Here is a 26,132-nt window from a genome sequence, read left to right as displayed (position 1 = left end):
TCTGCAATTTAGACTTCCCTAGTCCTCTGCCAGTTGTATTCACACTGTTTCTAGGAATGTGGATTGATTATACCAGTGCTGTTCCTGGCCTTCCCTAGGCACACACCTCTCCTAGTTCCAGATTCCGTCTGCAGATGAGTTATGATGGGGATGCCATCAAATATCCTTCTAGGAACTGGGATTGTTTCACTTAACTGTTCTGGCTCGACTTAATGCTTCAGCTCACAGGGTTACAGACCCAGAGGGCAGTGTCCAATTCAGTCAGCTCTCTGACAGTGACACATCCTTGGGGACAGATCAACTGCTAATAATCGGATTACATTATTAAAATGAAATAACGTATTAAATGGTAAGAGGCAGTTGAATCGCTAGGACTCATGCAGCCTGACCACTTTGTCTTCTTACACTACCACATCTCTGAAGGTCAACAGGGTTATGGCAGGTAGGTTCTGGAATGGGAGATCTCCAAGTAACATCTAGGCCTGCTAGAAGTAGGGTTGCCATTACTGTCCTTTGAGCTAGTACCCGAGCAAGGTGGTGAAGGGCATAGTCATACCAGCTATAGACAGTTCGCTGTGGTGTAAAATCATGGTCCTGATTCTGTGTGATTCTTGAAGGTCCCATGACACTTTGTGTAAGCGTTGGTGTGTGAATTCCACTGCCCTGATCAATTTACATTTCTGCCAAACTAAACTCTGCACTGCAGTTTCAGTTGGGTACAAGACTCTTCTCTTTTTCTGTGTGTCACATTGCTGCTTGCTGCTAACCAGTGGCTATGTTACACACCAGATTTTCAGTGGCAGCTAGTGTGACTGTGTGTAGTTTGAGTTAGTAAGTGCTTTGGGATCCTGCAGAATGAAAGGCCCTACAGAAAATATAAATTGTTTTTGTGATCATAATTGTAATCCATCTTTCTGTAGCATTCGCAGCTGGGAAGGCATGTGGTAGGAGCATGAATTTCTTCTGGTTTAGGGATTTCACTTAACAAATTCCACAAGTAATAACAGCAGCTGGGATCTCATCTTTGGACCTGATTCCTGTTGATCATGACAAAGAACTGGCCTGATCCTGCAGTCCTTTATGCAAGCAAATTCCAGACAAAGTCAATGGATCTTTTTCCGCATGAGGACAGCAAGATGATTTCTAATATTGATATGATAGATAGCAGTGGACAAGTCTAGGTAATACTTGCTCTCTAGCCCTCACTGGTACTTTGGAGATGTTTCATCTGTGCTGTGGCATAATGAACTCTTCTAAAAGCAGCCCAGATTAGAGAGAGAGCCATTTCTACTGCTGAATGAGATCTACAAGAATTGCCACAACACCGAGCTCCCAGTCCTAAAGTGATGCCTGCAGCAGAAATGCAATAGGTTAGGTAGAGGGCTATGTATAAGAATGAGAGTGAGAGCGTAAATTCACACATAATGCTCTTTCTCCTTGTGCTACTCCATAACAGTAAGGAGAGCTCAGCCCTGAGCTCCACACTCTGCTGCCACTCTCTTCCTGGAGCAGGTCAGGTCAGGGCATGCTCAGCAAGATTCCTGCCCAAGTCACTTCATATCAGGCTGCAGGGAAGACACCCGCCTGCCCAAAGGGCAAACAGTACAGGCTTGTCAGCAGAGCAAACCCACTCACACACTCAAGAGCTATCAGCAGGGTTTGCCTTTCAGACCTCCCGCACCACAGCGCACTCCACCGGCAACAGAGCTAAAGGAGTAGCCGAGTGAGCTGGTAGCAATAATAGGGTGCTGTTTTTGAAGTAGGGGACTGGCCACTAGCAAGGGTTAGAGCAAACTCTTTGCCAGTATGTTACATGAACATCCATGAAAATGATAACCAGGAACTTTGGGTCAGTCCTTCTGGGGACAGCCCTCTTGGGCAATGCTCATTCATCTGCTGGAGTTTCCCCTTTCACAATCAACTACCCCTTCCGTTTCAGCTCCTTGCAGTGTCAGAAGCCAACTTGCTGTCTCCAGTCACGCGCCTCTTCCTGCAGAATGAGAGATGGAGGCAGCCCAGGCTGGGAAAGGGTTAGAGAGGCAGGCTGCTCCTTTCTGACCCCCCCCTCCCCCCCCCCCCCCGCCCCCGGTGCCTGAAGGCTGCCATGTGTGCAGTTCCATCCCACACCACACACAGGCATTGGAAACGTGTCTCTAGTGTTAGGATTTCTGTGTTTTCTCAGATATCACAGCATCTTGCTAGACAAAGATGGCTAATAGCAATAGGCAATGAGTAGACTTAACACCTTATTCAGGATATTCCTGTCCAGGGAACAACCGGGTATTGAAGAGTGGATGGGCTGGTTTCACTCCAGATGTTAGGAAACCTGAGCTCTTCATCCAGCTGTGTATTATTATTTTTATAAAACATAAAGGTCTGTTCATGCCTCCCTCCTGAAAAACAGGCCCTTTTTTCAAAATTCAGTTTGCCACATTTTTAAGACATTTGCCATTTGTTCCTTTTGTATCAGGATCCATGACTGAGAAATCTGCATTGTACTAACCATAAATGGTGCGATTTACAGGGCAAGGAGCTGAGAACGAGAACTGGCTTTTCTCAGACCAACAGGCTGAGGAGGCAGGTGAATGGGTTGGGGGGGTGAGCTTACCACAGAACTTAAGTGCTACTTAAAAAGAAACAAGCCACCAAGCAGTGAAAGAAACATCAGACGCAGGTGACATAGGTCTGATTGTTTGGAGTAAATCCATGGCTAGTCCTGAGGGAGCAAGAGCCAATTGCCCTCTGTTTTATATTTCCCTTCAGTACTTCCACACTGGCAGAATCCCAGTAATTAATCATCCTGAGTGTTAATTTCTGGGCTGGGAAGGATGGACATCGGAACCATGTGTCCAAGCCCAGTTGCTTGGGCCTTTGTTAACTAGACTGGACAAACCGAAAGAACAAACACAACAGGGACCAGTTCGGGTCTAGCAGGAGGGTGAATTGGATGATCTAATAGGTCTCTTCTATCTATAACTTGTATGACTCTATGATTCCTTTGCTCAGTCGGAATTTTCCCATCCTGGCCTCAGCTCCTTTTGCACAAACGACACAAGCCCTCAGTGTTTTCCCCACTCCTGAATGATGCAGTGCCCTGCAATAAGAATGTTAATGTCTATTTTGCTTCTATTTTATTTGTATGAGAGTTGAAGAAAAGATTTGCTTGCTAGCTTGCTCTGGGGCATGAGTCTTCCCCAAAGCTATTGTTGTCATTGAGGGATAAATCAGAGAATTGACCTTGCTAGTGATAAGTAGCCTCTGTTTCACATTGAGACACTTAACTCACCAATGAGGTCAGCCGTCCCTATGATAATTACTGCTTCATTCTATTACTGCCTCTCTTGTATCGCAGCGTAATGGGTTTCTTTGCTCTTAAGGCAATGTGCTACCTGCTTTTTATTTCCAGCCTAGGAGCTCATAATATGAGTGAAACATCTCAAATAATTGGACTAAATTGCCCAGACCAATGCGGGAAAGACATCTTTTTAGTTTTAGTCATTTTTATGCTTTTGCTCTCTTCCTTGCTAATTACAGCCTGGATAGAAGTATCAGAACCCAGAAGAAGCCTGGTGAATCCTGGCCATCATAGCCTGGGCATTCTCCAGAAACCAAGAAGTTCAACAACCAGTCTGTTCCCACTATTGCAAATCCCATGCATTCAAAACGCATAAGTCAGGCCCCCAACGCTCATGAGATTGGCTTGAAAATCATAATTTTTTTTAACAAAAAAGATAAATTGGGGGTTCTGTTTATGGCTTTCTGGTTTATGAGCCTTTGTGGTTCATGTTTTCCACCTTTTCACTGCTACAAACTAGTCAGGAGCTGTGGTTTTAGGAGGAACACCAAATATCTCTAGACTCACAATAAAATCTTGAGAGTTGTCAACACTGTGTTCCCATGGATTTTCCTTTGACGTTTAGTGTTTACACTGATCTACTGCAAGACGTGAGGCTGAGGCTGTGCTCTAAAGGGAAACACGAATCCAGAGGGTGAAGTTCTGCTCTGGGTGGAGGGCACCAGATCGAGACCCAGCACCCAGGGACCACTTGGCCTTCTCCTAGCACACTGCACAGGAGGGAATTGAACCTAGCAGGAACATACAGGCCAAGCTCCCCTAGGAGGAGGAGTCATTTCTTAGAATTCCAGCAGTGAAGTGGGGAAATCCCTATGATGACTGTTCTTGGTGGGATTCAAACTTCAGCCCAGCAATTAATTAATATTATCTACCTCAGTGGTCTCCAAACTTTTTGGCTCGCGCACCCCCAGGATGAAGACCAGAAGACCAGCCGCAGGCGCGCCGCCGACAGAAGAAGACTGGAAGATTTACCGCAGGCGGGCTGCTGACAGAAGAAGAATGGAAGACTTATCGCAGGCGGGCCGCCGGAGGGGAACACCAGCCGTGGACGTGCAGAGCTGCCACTGAAGAAAAAAAACGGCAGAGTGCCGTCTGGCAGCACTTCTGCTGCCGCACACCCCCTGGGACCATCTCGTGCACCCCCTGGGGTGCGTGCACCCCAGTTTGGAGACCACTGATCTACCTAACTGACTTATATGGCACTTTGTGCAGGGCTTTGAAGAATTTCAGACTTTGGATCAGATCCTGCTTCTGCTGAATCCATGGCAAATTCTCACTGAATTCCTTGGCAGAAAGATTGGGCCCTATATACCATAGCTACGAGGAATCAGATGGCTCTCATAAATATAGATATAGAGGTAGATAAAATCTTCATACCATGTATGCATGCACACAGATGCACAGGCATGCACAAACACACATACATATATACACATTTGCACAAGCTTGTCTCATCCAGGTGTAACAAGGCCCCAGTCTAGACTAGTACCTCTGGGCACTGCTGGAATACAAACAAATGATCAATAAAATAATAATAATTAATGGTAGCCTTGCAACAGATTTTAATGAATCACAGTGAAAAATGGCATCACCATCCAATTAGTGAAAAGGGTGACTACTATAACACACACATGCCGTGTGACTCTCTCACATATTTGTTCACACTTGCTCACAGTGGGAAAAGGGAAAGGGAAGCAGTAGCTTTTCAGTAGACTGTCTGTACAACACGGGCATGACCCTGGACCCTGTAGAACATTTGCTTGCAGCCTGAAATGGGGTTGGCTTTGTTTTAGACTTTATATCCTGTGCAGGTGAGACAGACCAGACCAGGGACTCAGAGAAGCCCAGGGCCAGGATCTGGGATTCTGACAGCCTGGGGCCATAGTATTGGGAGTATACCACCTTTCCACCTCTTCACACACTGGGGTAAGTAGCAACAGGGCCCTTCCATTCCCTTTGCCCTGACAGCTGCTTCCAGAAAGCCTGCCACTAGCCATCCTCTCCCTAACATGCCACAAGGTGGCAGCCTCTCAAAGCATTACTGTGGTGGCCATGCTGGTTTGGCTCAGGGTTCTGCCTTCAGAAGAGTTAAAGGTCATGCACTGCGGTAACCCAGAGGCTGTGAGGACGGTGATTACTCAGGGCTGTTGTTATGGGAGATGATACTAATTTACATCACAGCCCCCCTCATCCTAAAGGGCTTTACAGAGGGCAGTGTGGGTACACACCGGAATCACGGTGCCACTGCAGGGCAGCCAGCTTTTGTGTGAAGGCTGATAACACACTGCACAGTAAGGCAGCCTAAGGCAAGGACACCAGGGAAAAGCTCCTGTGAGAAGACTCTGAATCGCCACCATCTCAATTGCAAGGGCTAAGGGAACCTTGCCAGGCTTCATACCTGTGACACCAAGGGATCTGGGCGGATGAACTAATGCACATGCCGCTTGGTATCTGCCTCAAGTGCTCAGGACATGTCTTGCACAAAACTGTCTCTTACAACAGTGGGTCAAAGCCAGCACCCCAGGGAGTTGGCTCCTAACGACCACAGCTATGGCTTTGTTAGAGCCTAATCTGGGATAAACCACTACTGTGGGGCTGAGTAACACGCTCTTGTTTGGGGTGACAAGCACTGTTGTGCACAGGGCTGGTGTCCCGAGAGTGAAGGGACTTAAGTCCTGTGCTAGCTCTTTGCACAGGGTTGAATTTCACCCTGATTCCATCTTATTCAAGGCCTGTTAAACCCAGAAGCATCCACTAGGTGGCAAGCTTCTGGCCAGAACAGAAAGGACAGGGCTTAGGATCCCCAAATGCTTTCAGGTGAGGACATGTACCCTTCTTAAGCCTCAGCAAAGCAAAATATCTCCTTGGCGCGTGCCCACTGGGAGCCCCATGTCACATGCAAGCTCTGCAGCTACAGGGCGCACCCTAGTTCTTCCTCTGGCAGCAGGCATGGAGGAGAGGAAACCAAATTTGCTAGACACCCACCCACACAAACATGCCTGTCCTGACTCTCCCTCCTCTCTTGGCAGAGTAGGGTCCTGTGCATTGCAAAGCTGGACCCCCTGTTCCTCTCAGTGCCTCTCCTCCCTCCATGGAGCTGGCTGGGGGTAGCCAGGGTGGAGAACAAAGCCTGAGGTGGCATGGCCATTGGGAGAGGAGAAGCAGGTTTATCTAACTTCTCTGATTCCTCCAGCCAAGATCAGTGAGTGTGTTCATGGAGCACCCTCCAAAGGAGAGCAGAACTATTCTCTTTTGGGGCTGAGAACATGAGCAGGGACATATAGGCCTGTGTTGCACAGAGCATTTGTCTGCAGAACGTCTGCCTTGTCCCCTTCCTTCCTGGGGGCTCTGATGAATGCGCATGGAATGCACATGGTGAGTTTCATGCTGTGGAAACATGAAGGGCTGCAGTCAGTTTGGACACATGAGTGGGACAGCCACCTTCTCAACACCCTGCAGCTGTCAGAGAGGAAGGGAAATGCTCCCATGCAACAGTCTGACACTGAAATCATAGAATTATAGGTAGGGCCCTACCAGATTCATGACCATGAAAAACAGGTCATGGACTGTGAAATATGATCTCCCCTGTGAAATCTGTCTTTTACCCTATGCTATAAAAGTACCCAATATTATATGGTAAAACTATACAAAATACACAGCATTTCTCAAACTGGGGATCCTGACCCAAAAGGAGTCACGAGGCTATTGTAGGGCTCATGGTATTGTCACTCTTCCTTCTGCACTGCAGCTTGTGGCAGAGCTGCCTTCAGAGCTGGGCGACAGGCCAGCAGCTGCTGCGCTCCAGCCACCCAGCTCTGAAGGCAGTGCAGAAGGAAGGGTGGCAATACTGTGACCCCCCTACTATAGCCTTGCGACCCCCTTTTGGTCAGAACCCCCAGTTTGAGAAATGCTGAGTCTTAAGGGCTTTACATGTTTATAGCTTGCTGTTTTCAAATACATATTCATGTTTTGTTACAACACTGTGACATTTAAGATTTAAATATCTGAAATCATGAAATTCAAGATTTTGAAAATGCTATGGCCATGAAATTTACAAAAATGGACTGTGAATTTTGTAAGGCCCTAATTATAGGAGGTGGTGATGGGAAAGGCCTGTTGGGTCATTCTGTCCCTCCCTGAGGGCTCTGTGCAAGATTACACCTTACAGTACCTTCTCCAGGGCTTCCTCCACTCTCAATGGAGCTTTCACCACTTCCATAATCTAGGGCACACTGTGAGGAAATGTTTCCTGATATTCACTGAGTCACGCCTAGCTATGCTCTAACCCGTTTCTTCCCCTCCTTGCCTTTTATGCCCTTCACATAACTGTAGATGGTTAATATCACCTCCCTTAACTGACATGAAAAGGAGTACTTGTGGCACCTTAGAGACTAACAAATTTATTTGAGCATAAGCTTTCGTGAGCTACAGCTCACTTCATCAGATGTATCCAATGCTCAAATAAATTGGTTAGTCTCTAAGGTGCCACAAGTCCTCCTTTTCTTTTTGTGGATACAGACTAACACGGCTGCTACTCTGAAACTTAACTGACATGTGGCCATGTTGTAAGTACTCATCCTTTAATATCCCTGCAGACCCCCCATATTTGTTGACTAGGTGGCACAGTCACCTATTCTAGATCCGAATGAACTAGAAACCAGATTCTCAGGTATCAGGCCCTATAAATTAATCTTCCCATCGATCGAGTCTGAACTGTGAGCCAAGCTTGTATTGAGGCTGCTTCTAGCACTAACAGCCTGTCTGGTCCAGCAAGCCGTGGCTACATCCCTTAATCATAAAGTTGTGATGAACTTTAAAGGCAACCCTTTTGTCCAGCCAGTTTGGCTTTGACACGGGCATAGGGTGTCAGAATTCTGTTTCCAAGCGGAACTGGACACGCCAGATCTGAAACCTTAGCAATGAAGCAAAGGTCGATGTTCCAGTAATATAACTAATAACTGACATTTGACACCACCAGTGGGGTGGCTTCGGGAGACCACATATAACAGACAGGACCTGGATGACATAATCTTTGTCTGAATTCGGCTTTTTTATTAAATGTTTCACACCAGTTCTAACATGGGTGCTGTCACTATATCACTGTATAGTAGACGTGCTCTGAGCTGAGTTAGGGGAACAGTGGTTAAAACAACAGCAGCTCCATAAAGCCTGGCTCTTTAGCTCAAGTATAGAGGCTCATGCTTTCTGCTCTGGAGATGCCTGGTGTGTCAGCCAAGACACAGCCTCATGAGTCCCATCCTCACATCTTCTGGGGTTTAAATGAATGTAGAGGCCTGGCTATTGCTTCTCAAAGAACTGCCTTCCCCAACCACAGCCGTAGCACATACAACAGTGCCTAAGGGGGGGAGGGGGGGCTGTTGTAGCAAAATTGCACCTTGGAGGTAAGAAAAACTTGTGCACAAGCAAAACAGGAAGGCATTTCTAATTAAAGCCTTGGATCATTTTTCTGACTCAGACCTCTCTGAACTGGCCTAGATAGACCCACGAGTAGAGCAGAGAGCAGTCTCTAGCTCCCTAATCAGTTTAGTTAATTCTTTAAAGTGATTTTCTTTGAGATGTGGATTTTCGAGGAATATGTGGAGAGGCTCTGTCAGGTGGCAGAGGTGGCTTTTCTTGCTCCTCTTTCCCTGCCTGTCCTGGTGTGTGTGTGTGTGTGTGTGTGTGAGAGAGAGAGAGAGAAGCGCCTGCATTGTCAGTGTCGAATATTCACACCCGCGGAAGGCAGTTACGCTTGATGCTGCACTACGCTGCTGTGCACCTTGTGTGTCATTCATGCCAGTGCAAAGTGAGTGCACATTGCTGCCTGTCTGATCCAGGAGTGTTTTACACTCAACTTGCACTGGGGTAAATGATTGTACAAGGTGCAGGGCAACAGAGAGTCAGCCCTTGCCTATGGCTTTCGGTTCCAAACGTCTCAATTTTCAACCATTGCTCCCCCACCCCTCCCCAAAATGGAAAAAATTATACAATAAAATACAATTGTGGGGGAGGGGGCTCCTAAAAGAGGCTGAGCCAGAACTTGAGTTGCTCTAGTGACCCTACTGTAAATAAAACATCATCTGCCTCCCTGTCTTCTGCACTACATTCCCTTGTAGTAAAGGGAAGAGGCCAGAGGCTCCCATTTCTGTTCCGTTTTTAGCCTTCTTGAGATTTCCTTGTCCATTTTTCTCCCTCGTCCTGGCTTTAGGGGTTTTTTTTGGCAGCTCTCAGAATTAGATTTGATGTGGAGTGAGATTTTCATAAGCAAATATGAGCCAAAATCCTAGTTAATCTTGAAATTCCTCAGCAGGCAATACACTGGCTTACAAAGCACTGCTCAGCCTCTAGCCAGGAGGGCTCTTGTGGCACATAACACCATTTTCTGCCCTTCCTTAGTGTGAAAAGTAACAGCCTTCAACACCTACTTACTAATGTGAGTGGAGTTCCGCTTAGGAAAAAGTTTGTCCTCACGGCACATAATTGCACCTCCCTCCCTCCACCCCCTTTCAACTACAGGGCAATGACTTCACTTCCTTAGGGAATGCAGACTCTTTACCCTGAGGGTTTTTACAAAAAAGAGAGAAATCTGCTCCTGAATATTTAGAACTTGATTATCTTCTCATTTGCACTGTTGTAAATCAGGAGCAGCCCCAATGAAGCCAGCAGAGTTATACTGGGATAAAAACTGCTGTAAGTGAGACAAGACCCCAGGCCCTAAAACTGTTGTGAAGTCCAGTTCACCGGAAAAACTTCTTTTCTCCCTCCAGGCTGGGCACAGGTGATGGCAGAAGGGAGCATCACTGATTGATGCTGTCCCTGTCCTTGCCCCCTGCCAGATGTTTTCATAGCAGCCATGGAGCCACCCACTCATTCACCTGCCTTACAGCTGGAGGAAAGTGTTTGACTCAAGGGTGCTTGAGCAGGGGGACACGGTGGCAGTGGGAAACGGGATGCAAAAACAGAACAGATTGGTGGATGTTTGCAGAAAATCATGGGGAATTTTCCTGATTTTTCTGCAGACTTTTAAAGATTCTTTTGCATGCATTCACTGTCATGCTCCTTAAAGGACCTGGCTGCACTATAAACAAAGCCATGGTTGTAGGCCACTCTTTATTACCTGTGCAGTCAGGAATAAACATGCTACAGCCATGTTAGGGAACTACTTTTAGCCTCAGTCCATACCAGGGTTAAAGACATGGTTTTTTAGAAGTCTTTTCTATGGCCCCCCTCCCATCACCATGATGCCAGAGCACCACACAAACATTAATGATTTTATCCTCTCCAACCTCCTGGGAGGTAGAATTGTCCCCATTTTAGAGGCATGGAAAGATTAAGTGACTGGCCCAAGGTCACAAAGGGAGGCTGTGGTAGAGCTGGAAATGGATCCCAGAGCTCCTGAGTCCTAGCCCAGTGCAGTAATCACAAGACCATCCTTCCTCGGAACCTCATCCTGTCCCTGACTTGTATTACTGCCCTGCTTACACTAGTACTGTAGCAGAAATAATTCTTAAAGCCTTAATTAAGGTCAGGCTTGACAAAGCCCTGGCTGGGATGATTTAGTTGGGGATCAGTCCTGCTTTGAGCAGGGGATTGGACTAGATGACCTCCTGAGGTCCCTTCCCACCCTGAGATTCTGTGATTCTTAATAATGTGTAGGACTAATTCTGTAGTATCAATAATACAGCTTGGTTCCAGCTGAAGCGCCAAAGCAAAATGCATTGTAACGAGGCGCTGATACGATTGTTTTCCCACTGTAATAGGCTCTTATGACTGGCTTCAGTCTTCCCCTTCCAGACACTGTAATAAGGGCTTGGCTGCTCAGAAAAGTCGTACTGGTGTAAGCTAAGGTGTGAATTTAAGATGCTATGGTTATACTGGTATAATTCCCTGTGTGGACACTCTTATTCTGGTATGACTATTTTTAGTTTAGCTTTTGTTGCTTGGGAAAAGGTTTAAACGAAACAGAAATTTTATACTGGAATAAGAGTGTTCCCATGGGGTGGGGGTAGTGGAATTATACTGGTATAATTATATTGGCATAACTAGTGAAACTTTCCCATGTAGACAAGGCCTAAAAAGCTGGTCTTTGCAAAGCCCTCTCTTGCCAGATGATCTGCACAGCAGTTGGGGTTCTGAGCTTTGAGGCTCATACTTCATTCAGGTGCCTGGATTGCTGGGAGCTGACATTCACACCTTGGCTTCTGCTGCTGACCTTTGGCCTGGAGGAAGGTCATTCTACAAGGTCATTCGACCAGGACCAGGGCATGGTTATCCTGTCTCACCAGAATGCTGTGATGGCTCAAATGAAGAGTCCACACACTGGACCTGAATGGATGCAATCTCCACCCCATCTCCTCAGAAAGAGTCTCATCTATCATTTATATCGCAGTCATGCCTGGATGCCTCAGACGCATCAGGACACCATTGTGCTAGGTGCTGTACAACACATGTTAAATGATGGTCGCTGCCCCCAAACAGCTCACAAGCTAACACATATGAATGACTGTGGGGGAAACCCCTAGTCTTCTGTACTCCTTTTGATAGTTCTCCTGAGCCAATGGCTCATGGGGCTGATGTGATCAAGGCCAGTCAGTCTCACAGTCAATGGTACAGGGGAGTAATGACTGCCCTAACCAACAGATCAGGTACGCATTTTGCAGCTCGATGAGTTGGAGGTGGCTTTGATAGGGGTGCATGAATTTTTCTTTTGATATGAAATGTCTGTTGCAATTAACCCTTTCAGGTATTAGGAGAAGAGTATGAAATTGGGGAGGTGAATGACAGGCTGCGTATTTGAAGGTAAAAGGCTGGGGCTGCTCCATTTGTCACTATTAGAGCCTTGGAGTCTCTGATGTTAACACAGTAACGCGTGTGGGTGGGTGGGTGGGTGAGAGAGAGAGTGAGTGTAATACAGTAAAGATTGCTAGGAGGGCCGTTTGTATTGTTCAGAGGTATGGAAAGTAAAAAGAAGATGTTTACTGAGGCCTCTTCTTCCTTCTGCAATATTGCTACTGCCAGCTGGGTGGGAAATTAAAACATTGTAAAGTAAATAAATATTGCAGTAGAAAATCCCATCCGGTTTAGAGGTCAGAGTGTAACCATATGTTGAAATCAGAGCTGAAATAACAAAGGCTCCATTATCTCTCACCCAGGAAATGTGCCACCAGTAAAAGTCAAGTTGTTGTTTTACAGCAGTCTGCACAAGTGAGCGTGAATTATAGCATGAGTATTTGGTGTTAATTAATTATTTTAAGCAGAAATGGAACAGATAGATCAACAATAACCTAACTGGGAGGTTCTTCCCATTCAGTCTCATCCTGACTATTAAACACAGATTAATATTTATAGCCTGTTTGTTGTTCTGGAGGTCACAAAATATCTAAAAATTCATGGAAACAAAAAATATCCAGGCAATTTGCCTGAGCTGCAATCTCAACAATGTAATCTCCTGCATTGAGGACTGAGTCCCAGCTAAACTACACAGCTGCCATGGTTGTGGGGAAGAGGGGAGGAACTATGCTGAAAGATGTTAATTGCATGATAGAGTTAAAACATTGTTCAGTCTTGTCTGTGCAGACAGTGTTGAACTGTGATTGAGCTATGTTTTCAGATAAAGCTACAGCCTGATTTGGCAGAAGGGTTCAAAAATGTTTAATTGACTGTTATGCCAAATAACAGTCTGAGACATCCACATACCAGAGAGAGAGAGAGAGAGAGAGAGAGAGAGAATGTCTTGCTCCAATCTACCATACTGAGGTTCCACATTGATATTTGTGATGTGCAGAACATGTCATTATGCATAGTTTTCATGTAAAGACTCACACCTTTTTCTTTCTTTCTTTCTTGACTCTCTCTCCAGTATCAATCTTTGTCTAGGGGATAATTTCCCCCAGAACAATATCTTCTTGTAACTGAGTCCATGGCCCCATGGAACTCTAAGGAGAAATTTAAAAACTTGAGACCACATAGGTTTATGAAAAACATTTATTTGGATATGCAAATGACATTTGAACAGGTAAATGCAAGAGATGGAGCACCTGGTTTGCACACACAAATGTTGACTGTACATGCAGGTGTTTATTTCTGGGTGTGCAAACTCAGGGACTGGAATTTTATTTTATTTTATTTTATTGGCACTAAGTAGTTATACCAAAGAAATTGGTATTGAAAGCCACGGGCGCCTAGCTGGTACAACGGGACAGAAGGAGTGATAAATGCGAGTGATATTTTCAAAGTCTCACTGAAACTTTAAAAAAAAATCCTTCATAACAGGAGTGTAGATACTTTAAAAGCTGCTTTAAAATGACCCCCACGTTGAGTGTGAGTTGGCAAGCCTGGATGTGTGTATGTCCTGAGGGAGTCTGATGGTGTGAGCCGTGCACGCGCCGTGCCATGCACAAAACTCAGCTCAGCCCAGCTCTGGCTCCCCGTCCCTTGCAGACCTTTATGAATGAACTTTGGGAGTTTTTTTATGAATGGGAGCCCCAGCCTTGAATGAATCCCAGAGTGACGCGATCTGATTGGCCCTGGAAGCCGTAGCCTCTCCCCCTTCTGCTCTGGGTGAGGGCCAAGCCGAGCTGTGATTGGCGGGCGTGTCCCAGCCCGGGGCTTCATTCACAAAGTCAATGAAACAAAGAAGCAAGAAAGCAGAGCCTGGGAAGGAGGAAATGCACCAATGGGAGGCTCCCCCCGGGCACACTGTCTGAGCCGCCAGCAAAGCGAGCCCTTTCCCTGGGAGCGGGACTGGGGGAACATCTGCACGCACAGCCCTCGGGGCTGAGCCGCTCCGGGAGCCCCGCCGCAGGTGAGAGCCCGGGGGGACTGGGCGGGGGTGCAGGGTGGCAGTTCCCACTGGGGAGCGAGGCATCACCCCACCTCTTCGCACAAGTTTTGCCAGATGCAGCACGAACGACGTCTCGTTGCACCTCACACCCAGCGCTGCAGCCGGGGAGCAGGGAGGGGGCGGTGGGGCTGCTGCCGGTAACCTGCCCCCAGGGTCGTTTTAGGAAGGGGCTGAATCTTCGAGCCCCGCTCCTGTAGCTAGGACAAGCCCGTGGGGAGGGGGGGGGGCGGGGAGGGGGAGATGCCACGAGGCCCAGCCTGGGACGTGGTGGGCTAAAGCAGGTGCAGCCGAGACTAAGGGGCGCGCCCTGTTTGCCCCCCAGCCCTTGTGAAACAGGCTCCCTCTGCCCGTCTCCCGCAGGTCGCTGCGCTGAGCTGGCTGCTCCATGCCCACGAGGAGCTAACGTATGGACGGGAGGATGAAAGGGTACTTGGACCAGCAAGTGCCTTACACTTTCACACACGTGAGTAGCGCTAGAACCTCAGGGCCGAGGCTGCAGACAGCGCCCAGCTCTCAGCCCCGGGGGGACGTGGCCCAGGGCCCAGTCCTGACATGACTTTCCCAAGCTGGTTTGTCCTTTTCTTCAGAAACCGCCCGGAAATGGGACCCTCAGCAGCCGAGCTCTGATGGGCACCAGGAGACCCATGGACCCAGGCTTAGCACCCCCTCAGGACTCGGAAGGTAAAGGCAGTTGCAGCACCCCACGGGCAGTGGGGGTGGGGGGGGAGGCAGGGCTCATGGGGGACAGTGGGTGGAGGTAGCAGGGGGAGGGACAGGACTCATGGGTAGGGAGTAGATAGGGACCAGACCCTCCCCTCCCTCTGCTTCACTCCCCTATTTCCCTGCAGTGTTTGTGTTTCTTTCCCATCCCACATCACCAACCCTGGAGCATCCTGCTGTCAGTCCAGGCCAGGCCAGCCTTCAGTAAAGGCACCTTTCACTTTTCTTGCAGACCTCTTCCAGGATTTGAGCCAGTTTCAGGAGACTTGGCTGACAGAAGGTAGGCACCCATTCCTCTTTTTGTTTGTCTCTCATTTGTTTGTCTTTGGTGTTTGCTCTGTTCTTCCTTTACTTAGTTTGCCTAGTTCCAAACATTAAATATATTTTTCAGCCTGGCCAAACTCTCGTCTTGTGTAAGTCAAGGATTATGAATCACACTATTGTGCTGGGTATTTGCTTATGAATGGAACTTCGCCCTTGGCCCATTTTCAGTGTCTGCTGGCAACTGCTGGGATTTTGTGTTAATTTGTCACTTATCTTTGTTAGTTGCCAAAACACTGATGATTTCTTTAATAAACAATGGAATGTTGCCTTCAGTTTTGGGAGCAAAATGCTCTTCTGCTAATGCAGAAAAGCTAGTGCTCTGAGGAGGTTGTCTTGGAATTTCTTTGTGTCTCTAAACTGTGTATTTAGTTTTGATGTCTAAACTGTTTTGCCTTTTGACTTCAGCACTGAAGGGAAATTATAAAATCTCTATTAGCCCAATTAATTTAAATTGCAACTAATTCTAAGTGGTCTTTTGTATTTGCTTTAACTGTAACGCTACCAGCGGCCTGTCCTCTGAAAGAGTTAAAATGTTTGTTTAATTTATTTATTAGCTGAAGAAGTACTCTTGTGTCTCAGAAAGCCCCTAGTATGTTGTTGGTACTTAACAAATATTTAATAATAATATCCTAAATACATATGGTAATCTGAGCAGCAATCTTTCCCCTAATTCTACCACAACAAGAAAATATACTCCTGCAAAAGCAGGATTTTTTTAAACAAAAATTTGTCAGTGGAATACAAAAAATTGGCTTTTATTTTAAAAAAAATGTTTTCTATTCAGTTAAAACCAAAGTGAGAAGACCTTTTGATCAGGCAATGTTCAGGAATGCAGACTTCATGGACACAAAATATCATCTGGAGGCCAGTCCAGGATTATAATACCCATTGTGTTCATGCTACAAGGGAAAAAGAGGAGGATTTGCTTGAAGTCCATCTATGTAAACACCCTTCATACACTCAGATTATGAAAGAAGTTCTTTTAACTCTCAAAACCTGTGGAGGTGTTAGTAAAAGGACTTCATGTCAGACTTGGGTTCTGGTGGAGTTTCAATTCTGGGCCTTCTGCTCTCTGATAGTTGTTTTAAGTTTGACACCATTAAAATTGGACGAGCTTGCACAGAATCTCTTGTGCAATGTTCCATAAGTAAGTAATAGCATGCCCTGCAGTAACTAATTTGTGAAATTACTAGAGGGGAAGGAGAGGCCACATCAAGGTCTCACTGCTATGGACAGAGATAAGATTTCATTAGATAGTAATGCAAACCACAAAAAAATATAGTGAAGAAATGATGGTTCTCTGCCTGGGCATACGTGGGGTGAAAGTTGTGGAAAGCTGCCTAATGGTTAGAGTGCTGGACTGGAAGAAAGAACTTCTGGATTCTGTTTCCCAGCTTTTGTCACCGGCTTTCTGTGTGACCTTGGACAAGCCAATTCACCTCTCTGATCTCCAGCTTCCCCACTTGCAAATTCATAATAAATGTTAATCCTTTTCACTTCTATAGTAACCTGCCATTCCAGGATCTCAAAGCACTTTACTGACAGTGATGAATGAACCTCTGTGAAGTATGTATTGCAATTCCCCTTTTGAGGCATGGAGCATCTCGGAGACTTGCTCCAGGTCGCACAGCAAGGAACAGACTCCAGGTCTCCTGATACTTGGTTGCACGGTATAACTGTAGGACCACACTCCCAGTCATGGGTGATAATATGGACCCACTTTACCCAGGCAAGTTTCAGAGTAACAGCCGTGTTAGTCTGTATTCGCAAAAAGAAAAGGAGTACTTGTGGCACCTTAGAGACTAACCAATTTATTTGAGCATGAGCTTTCGTGAGCTACAGCTGTAGCTCACGAAAGCTCATGCTCAAATAAATTGGTTAGTCTCTAAGGTGCCACAAGTACTCCTTTTCTTTTTACCCAGGCAATAAGTGTTTGTAAAGTGCTGTGTCATCTTTGGATGAAAATGCAGAGTTGTTATATTTGATTATTGAATATTTGTAGATGGGAAAATGAGATTTTTTGCAGGGAGGAGTTGGTGGACTGGGGTAGACATTTCCCTTCCCCTGCCAAGGAAAGCATTAGATACAGTATATATTAGGGAGCGAAGAGAATACCATCCATGATAAGTCTGTGAAGCTGCCTGCACCATACCAAACCCTATGGACTTTCCATTCCCACCACCTCTTTGTCTTTCATAAGATCTGACTTCCAGCGCAAAACTAAAGAGAAATCTTGAGCTTCCCAGTTATTTATAGACCACCTGCATTATAAGAAATGACCGACTATAACAAAAATGATAGTATTTATTTGTAAAAAAGTGAAATGCTGTTTCTGCGGGCACAGTTCTCCTGGAAACTGCCAAACTGCTAGTATTTTAAATCTAGCTCACTGAGTCTAGTCAGAGTCCAATTGGAGCCCTAGTTGAGATTGTGCACATGCTTTAACAATCCAGGTTCCGTTCCTTAGACTGTATGTGTATGGTGAAGTGGCTCTTCAGCTAATCTGAGATGCTGTAAATTTGTAAATGAAACAAACAAATTGCAGGCTGAGGATTGAAGTCCCAATTTCCCTGAGGAGAGCTCCCCTCTCAAGCAGGCTATTATTTGTTCTCCGTACTCGCATTCGCTGACGTGTTTGATAATCAGTTATTATCTAATGTCTGTGTATGTGGAGCTATCTGCTAGCATTTTTGTATCAGATTTAGACAATTCTAAACTACAGACATATCTTTGAACAGTGCAAGGGATAACTGACAAATTTAAGAATTATGAATAATGTGAAAAAGGTGAAACTTTTAAATATTTTATATATTTCCTGCCTCCACCTCATGCAGTTGAGAAATATAGCTTTCTGTTAAAGGCTTCCTGCAATTACTTTTAAAATAAAATACCGCAGGAAGGAACCAACTTGTAAATATAAAATCAGGAATTAGTTTGTGCCAAGCATCCAGCTATGCACAAAATAAAAAATTTAAGTATGTAACTTAACTTTGTTCTACAATTAGTTTAATTCAGGAGGTTTTTATAGCAGCAAATAGGGCCCAATTTCCACATTGCACTGGTATAAATCACCAGTCTCTGTACATATGTAAGTCTTTTTTAGCAGACACTGGAATCTTAGGCCTTATAGCCACAACTTTCATGCTCTTTTCCACATTACTTTCTGTTTGAATTGGAGTATGTTAGAATGAAATGTGACTCTAGCAGTAGATAACTGTGGAACTAGTTTTCTGCCAAAGCTTTCATAAACGTGACTCAGGATTCAAAGATGCAAAAGCTTCCCTGGAGAAAAGTTTCTGAACTTTCCTTAGTTGCCTGTGCGGACTCCATCTCTGTTTTTAGAACCAGTGGGGAAACGGGGTGGGGGAAATATTCTTCTTTGTGCGCCTCTGGTCTGAATGTGTTGGTTGTAACCCTAGGGAGCCCGTAAGTGCTATGGGATAAGGTGGGGCAAGTGTTGATGGATTCAGGTTAAGTGACTAAAATAAGTCAGGAGAGAGGCTATGAGAAGCCTGTTTAGTTCCCAGCTCTCTTGGAAGCACGTCTGGTGGCTTAGGGGCAATGAGGTTGGAAGTAAATTTCTTGGTTCTGTTGCAGTTATGTGAGATGGAGAACAAATTTGGAGAATTATGTTTCTCATGTAAGTGAGACTGACTGACAGCTCTGGCTTCAGGGCGCAGGGCCTGTTGGTGCATCCTCCCACTGCCCTCCCCCAGCCCTACAGGGCTGTAGCTCTCAACCTTTCCAGACTCCTGTACCCCTTTCAGGAGTCTGATTTAGCTGGTGTACCCCCAAGTTCCACCTCACTTAAAAACTACTTGCTTACAAAATCAGACATAAAAATATAAGTGTCAAAGCACAGTATTACTGTACAATTGCTTACCTTCTCATTTTTACAATATGATTATAAAAAAATCCATTGGAATATAAATATTGTACTTACATTTCAGTGTATAGTATATAGAACAGTATAAACACATCATTGTCTGTATGAAATTTTAGTTTGTACTGGCTTCACTAGTGCTTTTTATGTAGCTTGTTGTAAAACTAAGCAAATATCTAGATGTGTTGCTGTTCCCCCTGAAAGACCTCTGTGTACCCACATGGGTACGCGTACCCCTGACTGAGTGCCACCGCTATAGGGCATCACACCTCAGAGTTGCATTCCAGCCATGCCCCTTCTGTTTGATTCCTCCATCTCAGAGCAGACACCATCCACTCTGTGGGGCTGAGATATGGACCATTGCCCTTTGTTCTCTGTTACCCTGAGTAAAACTGTCAGCAGCCCAGGGCAGGCAGCTGGCCATGATGCTCTATTAAAAATAACAGAATAGACATAGGCTCTTCGGGCAATAGACTGAGACCCCCAAACTCAGCTCATCTGTTGCTGAGACTGAATTTTAACCTACAGTCCCCTTGGTGCTATTGTCCAGCTACTGCCTGGAGCCTGGGTGCCCTCGTCAGTCACTTGCGATGACAGAGTTCTCAGACTGTTCACTCTTTGAATTCTGTAGGAATTTTCTTTTCTTCACTCTTGGTTCCACTTAGAGCCATGCAGATTATTTCAAATGACAGTAAGTTGAGCTGGCAGAGTTTTACTGGCTCCAGTCTAGTCCGTTACTCAGGCCAGTACTGGGTTATTCCCTACAGTATATTTCAGGGGTGCTTTGTCCAGTCTAGTTTTAAGTGCCTCACGTGGTTGGGTTTCCACCAGTGGATGTAGCTGGTACCTAGTCCTACTATTGTAGCATTCAGGTAGCTGCTAGTCCTTCCCTACCTCTGTCCTTTAAAGCGTATGGTATCTATCCCACTTTCTGCAGTGCAGTTGAAAATGGTTTTGTCCATTCAGCACTAGCAGCCGAAGTGTTTTCAGCAGCAATTTGATAGAGGCTTTGGGGAACAAGCATTCGCAGCTGGTACTCGTTTTCCTGCTGTGCAAAGGCCCAGGAAATGCTTGTAAGAAATACTAATAAAACATTAGCCGGGCCTGTGCTGTCTGGTCTGTATTGTCTCAAAGACAATTTCGTTTATGGCAATGGGCAGGTGCGGGGTCCTTTGGCAGATATCTTATGGACATGCCCTTTGCGGTCTCCGCACTGCACTAGTGACCCGACGGTGTGTAACGGCAGGTCTGTCTGAGCGAGGCTCGGGACTCTGTCCCTATTTGTGTGTTCCAGAGAGCAGAGTTAACACTTAGCTAAGAGGAATTGGAAGAGTGGGCAGTGTGCACACAATCGCTAGTTGCCACCCTGATTCCAGCTCTGTCCCTGGGAGACTGTCTTGGGCTGTGAAGGAAATGTTTCCTGCTATTCAGCCTACAACTTCCCCTGACCATTCAAGTGAACTGGCTATCCCCTGGGATCACACCCTAGTTTTCTTCCATCCTATGGTCTTCAGAGACTTGCAGATGTTTTTCATTCCCTCCTGCCCCCATCTACATTACCTAACATTTTCCACTCTTTCACCTCCACTGGTGGTGCCAATGCAGAGAAGGGTCTTGATGCTGCCGCTGTGGTCACATAGACCTGCTCTGAGCAGGGTTGGCATCAAGGTGTTAGCGCACTAGCAGCTGCTGGAGCCCTGTCTATACTGGAGCCCCAGGGGAGCTGGACCCTTGGGAGCAGTGGCAGAAGCAGCCATAGTTGCTATTTGTCCAAGCAATGCACATTTACCTCTCATCATTGCTTTTTGTGAATCAGCTCGAGTCATTTGTGCTGCACTTTTGAGTTCCGGTGCTTTATTGGCATATTCCTGGCTGGAGCAAATGAAATGGTCACATGCTTTTGGAGTGTTAAAAACAGGTTACAAAAAATTTGTACCAAAGGAAACTTTCCCTTCCTAAGTGGTGTCGATCAGAGAGCTGCTCCTGCACTTGCTGCTACCGCCCCTGCCCCAGTATGGCTCCGGCTGGAGATGCAATAAGTCCCCTCCTGCCCCCCGTGTGCCATGGGGCAGTCAGGACGGTCGTTTTAAATTACACTAAACCACCTTTTTTACGCCAGCGTTTAAGAGTTACAGCACAAATGTGCTCCCTGCTGTGCAACAAGAGTGACCTCCTGTGGCAATTCAGGCAGCTCCTAAGTGCAGTGTCCATGGGCCTGTCCCCAGGGAGCACTGTCGGCTCTTCCTAGTTCAACTTGCATCTATGGTCAGCGATACATATTGGTCACTGTGAGTCCCAACAGTCGGGATTCCAGGTGGGATCAACTCCCTTCCAGCAGGCTGGAACCCTCTTTGCCGGGTTTCTGCTTGTTACTTCGTGTTTTCTCAGCACTATCCCTCTACTGCTGGGAAACTCAGAGGGGCAGTTCGCTTCAGACAGTTTCTCTGTTCAGTCCCCTTTGAGTCACTTCCAGTTTTTTGTGGGACTTTATCTCCCCTCTCCAGAAGGGAGGAAGCTGTGCACTTCATTTTTGGGGCTGGTGAATGGTGGGGCTAGCAGCTAGTACCCCTGGGGGGTAGCTCTCTGTTTAGCAGCAATAGAATCTGACACTGGTGGCTGCAGCTGACAGGCCAGGTCCCTGCACTGTCTTCTCCACTTATCTGTGATACCAGGGAAATCCTTGTCTAGCTTCACTCCCCTGCATGATTTTCACTAGCCTTGAACTTTGGTTTGTAGAGTTAACTGGAAAAAAGAACAAAACAACTTGCACAAAAACTATCCGTTTGCAAGTTTCCTAACTAGGTTTAAATGCGAACTCTTAGATCTCTCCCGAGAACATACCTCTGCAACTAGACACTGTGCTGCATCTTATTGTTCCTTAACCTGCAGAGCCTGATGTCTCCACGCCCTGGCTTCTTGACAATACAGATGAAAAACTTTGGATATGGAACACTTTCAGCCCCTGAGGAAGAGCAGCGTTGTTCCAGCCCAGCCTGGCAAAGATTAGTGCTATTGTTTCCTTTGGTGTCACTGTCAGTTTCCCCCCGCCCCCATTAGTTTCTGACAAGACTAGAGGTGGTGGCAGCATGAAGATCTCTCTTTAATCTGTTAATATGCAAGTAATACGGTAGCTGGTTGTTTAGACCCAAAATATTGCCTAAAAGTTAGAACTTCCTCCAGACCATAAACTTCTCTTTTTACGTGTAATAAAATAAACTCCCTGCTCTAGCCAAGGTGAGAACACGAGCTGTTATTTTCTAGTTCCTTAAGAAACCAAGTGAGTTTTTTCCTCTTCCTCCTGCAGCAGCAGCAAAGAGATGCTATTCTCTGGACTGGGCTGGCTGACCTACCTCACTGATGCTGTGAACAAAGTAACAGTAATAATATGTATTAGTATCTGTAAATTAGGCTCTTGTGTTCTCACCGCCCCTTGTAGGTGTAGGTGCAGGTGCTGTCTACATTACAAAGTGCAGCTATGCTGTGATCTGTTTTCAGGATTCATCTATATTAGAAATACCACCAAGACTTGCCTCTGACAGTGACATTATCTGTGGACCTGGCCATGATTAGAGAGCTCAGTTGTTCCTAGATCACAGTCCTGTGCGCTGTCCGCTAGATCACTCTTACAGCGTACAGAAAATGAGCTACGTTCCTTTCAGCTCTATTAGACACACAAAAGTTAGCCTTTTCACATAAAATCCATCTTTCCCAAGTGGACAAGAGCAAAAGCCAGTAAATACATCATGTTTCTCCCTTTGTTTGTAAAACCCAGTTCAAAGTTCTCATTGTCTTTAGAAGCATCTTTTCAACAAGAAGAGCAAAGCTGTATTCAAAACACACAAACCACTTACAAGTGAGCCAATTTGATCTCTGCTGTCCAAATCTAGCATTTAAAATGCATGAAACAGAGCACATGTAAATGTGGAGAATTTCCATGTTGCTTATCTCTGCTAAGCAGAGAAATACATATTTTCACTAAGCAGAGGGAGTAGGGTTGCCATGTCTCTGTGTATGTGATATACATTTTTCCTGCATCATAGTGCCATGATACAAAATATATTTCAGGGGACTATCCCATGGAAATCGAAATGGATGTCGGAGCAGCTCTTCTGAATCATGTTGTGATGTCCCTTTTACAAGCCCGATCTTAAATACTCACAGTGAGATTGCAAGTCTTGATTTCTGAACTGCGCAGTCTTTCTTCTAGTACTTTAGCCTCATTTAGACTAAAGTTCAGCACCTACTTCTACAACTTCTTGCTAAGTCTCCTTTATTTCTATTTTAAAAGTTTCTATAGGATTTTGATCATCTCATTTTAAACCTCAACAGATGAGCTGCTGCAGCCTGACTCTCATTTTCCTTACAGATTGTTCAGATTTATATTTATATATATAGGGATATTTTTTTCCTCTGTGGTCTAACTAGAACATCTCACCATAGTCAGTGGCTTGGTTCCTTAATTTGTTTCATACAGAAATGCTTAAAGGGATACTGTCAACTTGAATCTGGTCTCAGATTTAATTTTTATTTTCTTTTTTAAAAACCCAAGCTTTTATAAAAATGTGAGACTGAAATAAATGTTTCCACCATTTAAAAAAAAATTCAGACAAACAGGTTTTTTTGGAAAGGCTCAAAACCCGAGCAATGCAGAGCCATAAACTTGACAATGAAACTAGATATAAACAAAAGATGAACCATTGGCTAAGTCCTCATAAATTGCATCCACAATTTTTTTTAAAGGGTAACATTAAAATCTATTAATCTATTCTTTGGCCCCATGCTATTTAATATCTTTATCATTGACCTGGCTAAAAACCCCAAAGTCATCACCAATAAAGTTTGCAGATGACAGAAAAATTGGAGGAGTAAACAATGAAGAGGACAGATCTCTGATTCAGAGCAATCAGGATCACTCGGTAAACTGGGCACAAGCAAATAATGTGCATTTTAATGTTGTTTTTCTAGAAGATTTGCTCTAGGAATTATTTTGGGACAGTTCTATGACCTGTGCAATATAGGTCAGACTACACGATCACAAGGGTCCCTTCTGGCTTTGGAATCTATCTATGAGTCTCCTCACCAGCTAAGAGAAATACAAAAAGTGAATAAAGAGCATAATATTCCATAATATTGAATGTTCCTAGTAACCTAGGGAAATAAATGTACCTGCTTGAAATGTGTTTTCAAGTTGACCAAGTCGCTCTAAAGTTCTGGGGCCTAATTGTTCCATCAGCAGGATCAGTCAATGGGAATTGTGTGTGTTCTATTGACAGGATAATGGGGGGCAGCTCCATGTCCCTCTAGTTCTAACCTCTTCTTCCATTATTGGAGCTTTATCTGATGGATAGGGCTCTGTGTCTGTCACGGAGGTTGCAGAAATCACAGATTCCGTGACTTTCCGCGACCTCCATGACTTCTGCAGCCACCAGTGTGGCTGACCCTGTGCTCAGGTAGACCTGGGGACAGCCACACCGGCCGTTGCTCAAGTTGCTCTGCAGGCAACCGCTCGGGCGGCCCCGCAGCCAGCTGCATCAGCCACTACTGGAGCAGCCCCGGAGCCAGCCACACCGGCCGCTGCTTGGACAGCCCCAGGCAGCTGGCCCCAGGGACTGCCTGAGCAGGGATCCTGGGGGTGGCAGGAGCAGCTGCTGCTCGGCAGCCTCCGGCAGCAGTCCTGGGGGCAGCCAGAGCAGTGGCAGTTGGGCGGCCCTGGGGGCGCCCAGAGCAAGCAGCCACTGCTCAGTGGCCCCCAGCAGCTGGTGCTGTTGACTCTCCCCGGCAGAGCCGCGCCCTCCCTGTGCCCCCCCTCCGCAGCAGTGGCCCGCCAGGTGCCCCCCAGAGCAGTGGCCCCCCACCTAAGATTTAGTCAGGGATATTTATAGTACAAGGCCATGCATTTTTTATTTATTGCCCGTGACCTGTCCATGACTTTTACTAAAAATACCCCTGACTCCATGCATCTGATGAAATGGGTTCTAGCCCACGAAAGCTTAGGCTCAAATAAATTTGTTAGTCTCTAAGGTGCCACAAGGACTCCTCGTTATTTTTCCTGACTAAATCGTAGCCTTACTGAGGGAGCTAGCAGTGATAGATCTCATCTGGTGCTTCTGGCTGCTCTAACCCCTTGCAGTGAAACTTGATGTAGAGTGCTGGTTCTCGGGTTTTGAAGCAAAGGATTCTTGCTTCTTGCCCCACTCATGTTTGTGTGTTCTGTCTGTGTGTGTTCATTTGCTCTGACAATTGTCCAAAGGCCTGGTACTGATGATGTGTCAGTGCAGTGGAACTGGACAATCAGGTGCCGGTTGTAGGCACTATGTGTCCTAACCCTTGTCCTATGGCTTTGCTGTGGGAATCATAGGTGCCGACTCCGTGGGTGCTCTGGGGCTGGAGCACGGCAGCTCCCCACCCCCGCCCAGCTCACCTCCGCCTCGGCTCCGCCTCCACCTCCTCCCCTGAGCACAACACATGCCCATGTTTCCCCCCTAGCTCCCAGCGCTTGTGCCGCAAAACAGCTGTTTCGCGCGGCTGGGAGGGAGGGGGTGGAGGGGGAACGCGGCACGCTTGGGGAAGAGGTGGGGCCGGGGCAGGCATTTTGGGAAGGGGTCCAGTAGGGGCAGGGAGGGGGCGGAGTTGGGGCAGGGACTTTGGGGAAGGGGTTGGAATGGGGGGGGGGGCAGGAGCAGGGAAGGGGTGGAGTCAGGGCAGGGCGGGAGGGCGCGAGCACCCTCTGGCGCTGGTGAAAGTTGGCACCTATGGTGGGAATATGATGAAAGCCCCTCGAGTTGTGTGGCAGCTGAGGCCCCCTTTGAAGCCTGATGCCAGCCTCATGGAATCTGTGGCAGGTTCTGTTTGGGACGCCCTGAGCTCCGGGGTGGCTAATATGGGCTTCAACCACTGCTTGTACTTTACCTAACTGCCTGTATCCTTCCGATTAGCATCCCAGATTGTTCTGTGTGACTCCTTGGGAGGCAAAGTGTCCCTGGTTTCTGAAGAGACAAGTCTGGTTT

General features: G+C 46.3%; 1 protein-coding gene across 1 annotated transcript in view; it reads left to right on the top strand.

Annotated features, from left to right (window-relative positions):
- The first annotated feature begins 14,604 nt into the window (after positions 1-14,604).
- ETV4 (ETS variant transcription factor 4) overlaps positions 14,605-26,132 on the top strand; it is a 41,239-nt gene continuing 29,711 nt past the window's right edge. The window contains exons 1-3 of the mRNA XM_077806316.1: positions 14,605-14,661; positions 14,786-14,879; positions 15,151-15,198. Of these exons, the coding sequence (XP_077662442.1) occupies positions 14,605-14,661; positions 14,786-14,879; positions 15,151-15,198 (199 nt within the window). The remainder of the gene's footprint in view (positions 14,662-14,785; positions 14,880-15,150; positions 15,199-26,132) is intronic.

The sequence above is a fragment of the Eretmochelys imbricata genome, chromosome 27 (genome assembly GCF_965152235.1).
Source record: "Eretmochelys imbricata isolate rEreImb1 chromosome 27, rEreImb1.hap1, whole genome shotgun sequence".
In the NCBI taxonomy this organism is placed as follows: Eukaryota; Metazoa; Chordata; order Testudines; family Cheloniidae; genus Eretmochelys; species Eretmochelys imbricata.
The sequence above is the reverse complement of the archived record's forward strand: the minus strand, read 5'-3'. Positions and strand labels throughout refer to the sequence as shown.